General features: G+C 35.6%; 1 protein-coding gene across 1 annotated transcript; it reads right to left on the bottom strand.

Moving 5' to 3' along the window:
• Positions 1-1636: 1636 nt before the first annotated feature.
• On the bottom strand, positions 1637-2598 carry LOC140892973 (heme-binding-like protein At3g10130, chloroplastic). Its single transcript, XM_073302036.1, has one exon. The coding sequence runs from the start codon at positions 2439-2441 to the stop codon at positions 1857-1859; it is 585 nt and encodes a 194-aa protein (XP_073158137.1). The 5' UTR covers positions 2442-2598; the 3' UTR covers positions 1637-1856.
• Between the last annotated feature and the right edge of the window lie 6397 nt (positions 2599-8995).

Raw genomic sequence — 8995 nt, 5'->3', positions numbered from 1 at the left:
CATGTATATCTAGGACAGTTGTTGAGGTATGTAAAGTACTGACTGAGATAGCCAGCGAATATGCATGCTTATGAGTTATGTGTTGCATATTATGTGTCATGATTTATGTTTTACTACTTTGATATATTATGTTGCATGTGCATATATCATGTTGAGCTTGTATCTCCTTCGAGATAGTCTTTCCAATAGGATCGCTCAACCTTTTTGGATGGTTAGACACGGAGAGTTGCAATGGACGACATGTCGATCCGACTCTATTGTTCATGGACATTGTAGATCCACGTCCGATTTGGAGTAAGGGAGTTACCCAGTGGTTTGAATCTCCGATGGTACTACTCACACATTTTGCGACAATTTGAGCAGGATTGATCAAGTAAACCCAGTTACCCAGTCATTCATTTTGCATGCATATTGCATCATATCAATTTGTATACTCGTGCATTACGTTCTGAGCGTAGATCGCTCATGTCCAATTGTCTATGTTGTTGTGTTTTTTCTTGGACACCCCATTCAATGGGGGCAGGTGGTTTATCTTGGACCTGTGTTTAATTGGTGACCAAGGCTGGATTGCAGAGTTAGCTTCTAGGTTGTTGTAAATTTAGTTATGTTAATAGTTCGATTGGGTTGTATTATTCTTTCACATTAGGTTTTACTTATCGGTTGTATTCTGCCGGTTTAGTATGTTGGTTTAATTTTCGCAGTATCTTTGATTAAATTTCTGATTATTATTCTTGCTGGCTTAAGTTTCTCGTTAGTAGGTAATCCGGGTCATGTCGCTAAAAACGTACTTGATGATTTGAAGTTGGCAAAATATAGCTCCTGTTGTCTCACCTAGTTCCTGCTGCCATTATCTGATTCTTAACACAAAACAAGACAATATTTCGATGTTATTGTGAGAATACATCATGAAGATCGTTCATGTTTCATTCATTTTCTTTTTGAATTATTGATTTCTTAACAACAAGGATTACACCACCGTTATGATATATTTTTTCCATCACAATACCTCCTTAAACAGAGCCATCGTATTTCTAACTTTACATACACTGTAAGAATGCTCTATTTCAACTTTTACGACGTGAGATTAAAGAAAATATATCCATCAAAATAACTCAAAAAATACAGCAGGTCAGCTCTAAATCCAGCTTCTACTTTGTGACTCTCGGTCACTTCAAGTTGCAAATTGATTAGAAAATAAATAACATATAATGCACCAAAAGCCCATATGTCATGACAAAAGAATCCACATTTATTTCCAACTCATAATCATTTAAGGACTTGCAATTTCAACACTTTTACCCCAAACTATTGACATCCTTCATCGATAAAATAATGTTTATCTTTATTCTATATTCATTTCAAATAAAAGTTTTAGAAAACTAAACTTCAAGCACGAAATTAGAATTTTCCGATCTATAAACTTCTCCATATCCATTGTTTCCCGAGAATTTGGGATGACAAAAATCACAATGTACTCTTCGACCTTGCAAGCTTCCAAGTCTTATATATTTCAATTTCGGTTCGACATAGTTCTTGTTTATCAATCCTATGGATCGGAAACATAGTATGAACCGTTGACTTCGGTTTCAAATATTTGGAAATTTGAAATAAAAACATGTGTATTTAGAAAGACGATTTCGAGTTCATTTTCCATTCAGCATCATGGTAGATAGAAAAACATATAATATCTATATCGATATATATAGATATAGATTAGAAGACACACATACAAGATTATATATCCTCCAGTCCACACAAAGCTCCCTTATATAAAAAAGAAATATTGTGTGTATTTAATATTTATACATACGATATATGTTCCGAAAGAAGATAAACTAGGGAATTTTCCGGAGGTGTCACTCCACCGGAATCATAATCTCGTTGGTTCTCAACGGCGGCAGCGTCCACGGCGGATTATACCGCGCCAGAACAAAATCCCCCGACGTCTTCAACCCGTCTCTCTCCAAGCACGCCTTCAACTTCTCCACCTTCTCCGCCACCACTTTCTCCCCCGCCACCCCGCTGAACCTCACCACCGCGTACTTCTTCTCCCCCTCGTCCCTCACCACCACCCTCTCATCCACCGGCAGCGGCGCGTCCTCCGCCTTGGCGTACTTGGAAGGCAGTATGAACTGCATCGTCACCGACTCTCCCCCGCCCTTGCTCTGAGTGACCACCGGCGCAGTCATGGCTATCTTCGTGATCACCGGAGCTGTCATCGCGATCTTCTCGGGCTTCGTGTTCTGGGGATTTCCCAGCGCGCCTATGTAGTTGGCGAGCACCATGAATCCGCCGTCCCTGTCGGAATTAAACTGGGCCGGATCATACGTGACCTCTGCTACGACGGCGGATCCGTACTTTCGGATTTCGTAGTCTTTGGTGGAGTGGGTCACTTCGAATTTCGGAGTTTCCACACTGATTTTTCCTAATATCATCCCCATGGCGACAGAGATTCTGTATTCTGGTAAATGGGATAAGATCAAGAATTTATAGGGAATGATTACTTTACTTGGGGAAGAAGAAGAAGAATTGTTAAATGGGATGTGCTAAACGAACGGTGAGAAAGATTGGGAGGTGGGTGGAAACCTTTCTGCCACGATTTTGCTCATTCCACCCATGTTTTTCTTTATTTATTAATTATTAATAAATATATATATATTTGTTTATATTTGTTTAATTTTTTTTAAAATTTATAATAATTATTTTAAAAAAAAACACTTGCATTGCAAGTGGGTATATAATTAAGAGTGTGTTTGGCACATAGCTTTTAAGCTTCGAAATTGTGTTTGGTAAATTTTTTAAAAAAACAGATTATAAGTTGTCAAAATAAGTTGTTTTTAAAAAAATTAAGGGTTATACATTTTTCAAAAAGATCTTATTTTAATATTTAATCTTTTTAAAATATCCTTAAATATTTTTATAAATCTCCATCATATCCTACATCAATTAAATATTAAATATTATTTTTAAAAAAAATTTAAAAATCACATAAAATTTTCCAGTAAAATATTAAAATAATTTTATTTTTTAATATAAGTTTATTCTAAAACTATTTTCGCATATATATAACTTGAAACATTATTTTCATAGAATTGTATAATTTTTGGTAATTTTGACAATAAAAAGATTTTATAATATCAAACATATCAACATCTTTAAGTTGTATAAAATAAGTTACCCAAACACTTTAACAACTTATTTTTAAATAAATTCTAACAGTTTATAAGCTCGTAAAACAGCTTTTAAGCTCTAGGAGCTTATAATTTGTTTTTAATAAGCTTAGCCAAACAAACTCTAAATACAAAAACTCATGTCAAATTGATCAATTTCGTGATACGAATCTTTTAATCAAATTCTTAATCAAATGAAAACAATATTATTTTTTATGCAAAAAAAAATATATATTACTTATCATTATAGATATGAACTCGTCTCACAAATATAGATCCGTCAAATCTCTCACATAATACCTACTCATAATTAAATTATTATTAAAATTTAAATATCTTGAACTTCTGTATTTTTTTGTGTTTAAGGTATCATATGCATTTCAAATTCCCGACTGATATCAGACCCCTTTCCTTTTCATGATAGAGTACAAATCATTGGTCTTAAAACAAGTCAAAGCACTAAGGTTTATTTTTGAAAAATATTTTTTTAAATTGTTTTTAAATATAATTTTTAAATAACACTTGTTTTTAGATGTTTTTAGAATGAAACTATAGAAAAAAAAATGATGAACAACATTACTTTTGAAATGTTAAAATATTTTTATAGAATAGTTGTCTAAACACATATTTATTTTTAAAACAACTTTTAAAACATTTTATAATTTTTTTTAAAAAAACATTTTACAAAAACGTTTTATAAATATATGTCCAAACGAAGCCTAAAAATCTTCAAAAAAAATTTGGAGTTACAATTAGGAGTAAGCTTCAAAAATTGTTTGAGTAACAATCACGAGTAAGCTTAAAAAAAAAACCAATCACGAGTAAAAATTTTCACGCTATAGATTATGGAAGTTAAAAAGAATTTAAGTTGTACTTGGATAAAAAGATTTCAAATCTATGTATTATGATTGTATTTTATATTTAACAATTAAAATATAGATCAAATCCTAAATTAATAGAAAACTTTTATATATATGTTGGGGTTCGAATGTGTGTGTAGAGGGGGAGGGAGAGGGGGAGGGGGAGGGTTAATACACACTCTTAAAAATTTATCTTGAATGCAAAATGATTGAGCAAATGTTAATTTATTCAACCGATTTTCTTTTAGCTTTCTAGATATATAAGAGCTACTTAGAGTAGTGCGGAAACAGCTCTCACTAAACTAGATGATAATGATGAAAAATAGTGTAATGCAGTAGCGTAAATAAACACAGATATGTTTATGGATGTTCGAAGCTCAATCTCCTACGTCACACCTTCTTCCTCGCGGGAAGGATACACTAGAAGACTTTGGTTATTACAACGTCTTTCAATACCCCCGATCCAAGTTAGGACTTATCAAATGCCCAAAATGGAACTCCTAGATTCACACTGATAAGATTCCAAGTTCTTATCAAACTTTCTTCAGTTGATGATGATAAACGTCTAAGCTTCTTGGAAGGCTTAGAATCTCAAATCCTTGTAGCAGATAGTGTTCTTCAAACAACAGCTGGATTTGAGTAACCCTTGGAAAGATCTCTTTGTAGATCGGATATGCTTTTTAGCGAAGGGTTGAGTGAGCAGTCGAGTATTCAAAGTAGTTTCAAATGCTCAAGTATGCAAATCTTTTTTGAACGTAACTCTCTCTATTATTCTTGATAAGCTCTGATATATATATCAGCTTGTCCAACGTCTTTTTCCTTTGTCAACGGTAGGAAACGTCTTGAATGTCAGATATAATTACTTAATTTGTGAAATGTGGTTATATATTCTGAATATCTATACTTGGAGAGCCTTAAATTTTCTATTCAATGTGTCTTCACATTAAATTCTATTTATGGCTTTTCACACTTTATCAGACGACTCCTTAAATGTTTCGTCCTTTGCATTTATGTTGTCTTGTCAACTTTCCAAAAACTGGGAATTCCTGTCTTCTTGAATACGACAGATATCTCATCATCTTATGAGTTCAGTAGATATCCTATCCTTTGATAACCCAGATCAGTTGAGTGTTTGACGGTTGACGTTCTTAGATCGGTTGACAAATAACGGTTCACATGCTTAGATCAGCTGATACTGCTTATTCCAGTCGATATCTCTTGGTCAGCTGATATATTGGAGTCGGTAGACTTCTCTTGAACACTTGTTATACATGTTAAACAGCGGTCGATCTAAAACAACGAAGTATTATTTTGTTATCACCAAAAGTTAGGATTCAACAATTTTCCCCTTTTTGGTGATGAAAAAACCTAGGCCCCGAAAATCATTACGAAAAAAGTTTAAGAAATGAATTCATTGCGAAAATGATTTGCATTGATACAAAACATGTTACAAGCAATCATTGATAAAACTCAATGAAATCCTATTACACCTACGTTGCATAGATGTACCTGATATATCGTTATTTCCTTTGATGTGGTTGCTATGGAGCATCTTGCTTTTGGCATTCGGTGTCAACTGATTTTCTGGATACTTTCCCCTTTTTGACATCACCACGGTAGAGATAAAAGATAATCTCTCCAAGTTGTGCATCGACGGTGGTTTGGAAGGAGTCAATGCGGGAGTCAATATGAGCAGTTAAGTCAGCTTGAAGAACTGAGATTTGTGCGGAGGTATGCTCATTTGTGCGGCGAATAGTTTGTGACACTTGTTCGGAAACGGTATCCATAGCACGAAGATTGTGTTCCTTGAATTTTTTTCAATTCAGTAATGCATCTGCCGATCTCAAAAGATAGGCTTTTGAGACGAGACATGATTGCAGATCGAGATCTTGCAATGCCAGCATCTTGACCTTGGATGCGATTGCTGAGGCTCTGCGTTGTAGAGCGAAGTTCGTCTATGATGCGTTCCAAAGTATAAGTCGAGGATTATGTTTCAACAAACGAGTCTGAAACAATCTTGTCAATTTCATCTCCTGAATCATTGATTATGATTGCTTGAGAATCTGCAGTAGTTGTAACAGGGGAGGAGGTGATGTGCTCAGAAAGTGGTGGCGTTACGGTTATGTGAGTCAATGAGGAGGGTGCATCGACCCTTATCGCCTGATCAACTGGACTGGTAGGCTGAGATTCTTCAGTAGTAGGTTTGGAGAAGAGTCAGCGGAGTGAATCTGATATGAATCTTGATGAGTATGATTAGCAAACACGATTACAATTTGAATCGCACCCTCTAATCAATAAACAAAAGATCCAAAGTTTTTGCCCAATCTTTGAAACAAATAAAAATATCTAGAATGTTATTTTCTTCACCGTTTTTGACTCCCAACACTTCAAGAACACATAGGCAACTTCCAAATTGATCTTCAAGTGCTCCAACTCCATCTTGATAAGTTAACATCAGCATTTGAAGTGTCTTCTTGAATTTATTAGCTTGACTCCTCGTGATTGGTCCGCGTGGCAACTCCAATGGATCTCGAACTCCCCTTGCCACTTGATCCACATGTGAGCTATCTATGATCGCATCATCCTCCCCTTCTTGAAAGTGATTTGTCCTCAAATCTCGTTCGTCTCCTACATCAAACAAAGATAAGTCAGAAACATTAAATGTAGTACTCACGTTATACTCACCTGGCAAATCTAATTTGTAGGCATTGTCGTTGACTCTCTCCACAACTTGAAAAGGACCATCTCCTCGAGGTAACAACTTTGAACGCCTCTTCTTCGGAAAACGCTCCTTCCTCAGATGCAACCAAACCCAATCACCGAGTTCAAATACAACCTTCTTCCTTCCCTTGTTTTCTTGTTTAGTATACTGCAAATTCTTTTTCTCGATATTCGCATGTACTTTCTAATGCAAAGTCTTCACAAACTCAGCTTTTTTCTTGCCAACCATATTAACCCTTTCACTCATAGGTAACGACATCAAATCTAACGGAGTCAATGGGTTAAAACCATACACAATTTCAAAAGGTGAATAACTCGTAGTAGAATGCACACTACGATTATAAGCAAATTCAATAAATGGCAAACAATCCTCCCAATTTTTCAAGTTCTTTTTAATGACAGAGCGCAACAATGTCCCTAAAGTTCTATTAACTACCTCAGTCTGTCCATCAGTTTGTGGATGACAACTAGTAGAAAACAATAACTTAGTTCCAAGTTTACACCACAATGTTTTCCAAAAGTAACTCAAAAATCGAGTATCCTGATCAGAAACAATACTTCTAGGCATGCCATGAAACCTCAAAATCTCATTAAAGAACAAATCTGCAACATGTGAAGCATCATCTGATTTATGACATGCAATAAAATGTGCCATTTTTGAAAACCTATCAACCACAACATAAATAGAATCCGTCCCCTTCTTAGACCTCGATAACCCAAGAACAAAATCCATAGTAATGTCTACCCATGGTTCTTTAGGTACTGGAAGTGGAGTATATAACCCATGTGGTTGTGATCTAGACTTTGCTTTCTTACAAGTCACACACCTCTCACACATTCTCTCTACATCATGCTTCATATGCGGCCAATAAAAATGTTCATGCAAAATTTGATATATCTTAGACGCACCAAAATGCCCCATTAAACCACCACTATGCGATTCCCTAACAAGTGACTCCCTAATTGAAGACTTAGGAATGCACAATTTATCCTCTTTAAACAAATAGTCATCATGCAAGTAAAATTTATCCTTTGGACCATGCATACATGACGCATAAACCTCACCAAAATCAACATCTCTCACATACAACTCTTTCATATGCTCAAACCCCAAAAATTTAGAATCTAAAGTAGTTAAGAGCACGTACCTTCGTGACAATGCATCCGCCACCACATTCTCCTTACCTTGCTTGTACTTGATTACATAAGAAAAAGTTTCTACGAACGCTACCCATTTGGCATTTCTTTTATTCAACTTTGGCTGTCCCTTGAGATGCTTTAAAGACTCATGATCCGTATGAATCACGAACTCTTTTGGCCTCAAGTAATGCTGCCATGTCTCAAGTACCCTCACCAATGCATAGAACTCCTTATCGTAGGTAGGATAATTCAAAGATGCTCCACTCAACTTCTCGCTGAATTACGCCACTGGCTTTCCCCCTTGCATCAACACGCCTCCAATCCCTATACCTGATGCATCAAATTCAATTTCAAACGTATTAGTAAAATCAGATAAAACAAGTAAAGGAGCATTAATCAACTTTTGCTTAATGATATTAAAAGACTTCTCTTGCTCCTTGCCCCAATGGAATGGAATGTTTTTCTTGATGACCGCAGTCATAGGCGCCGCCAATGTGCTAAAGTCCTTCACGAACCTCCTGTAAAAACTCGCAAGCCCATGAAAACTCCGAACTTGACCGATCGATGTAGGTGTCGGCCAATCTCGAATGGCACTTACCTTCTCTTCATCAACCCTCACACCTTGTACACTCACAACAAAACCAAGAAACACGAGTTCGTTTGTACAAAACACACATCTCTTCAGGTTAGCATATAAATGTTTAGCACGCAATGTGATTAAAACAACTCTCAAGTGTTTCACATGATCATCTAAGTTTTGCTATATACCAATATATCGTCAAAATAGACAACCACAAACTTCCCAATATATGCACGCAAAACATGATTCATTAAACGCATGAAAGTACTAGGTGCATTAGTCAAACCAAAAGGCATAACCATCCATTCATACAACCCATATTTTGTTTTAAATGCAGTTTTCCACTCATCTCCCTCTCTCATCCTAATTTGATGATAACCACTTTTAAGATCAATTTTGCTAAACACACAAGCACCATGCAATTCATCTAACATTTCATCAAGTCTAGGAATAGGATGCCTATACTTAATAGTAATGTTATTTATATCTCTACAATCAATACACATACGCCAAGATCCATCCTT

Source organism: Henckelia pumila, chromosome 3, assembly GCF_033568475.1.
Source record: "Henckelia pumila isolate YLH828 chromosome 3, ASM3356847v2, whole genome shotgun sequence".
NCBI classification, from domain to species: Eukaryota; Viridiplantae; Streptophyta; class Magnoliopsida; order Lamiales; family Gesneriaceae; genus Henckelia; species Henckelia pumila.
This window is presented reverse-complemented; position numbering and strand designations above follow the sequence as displayed.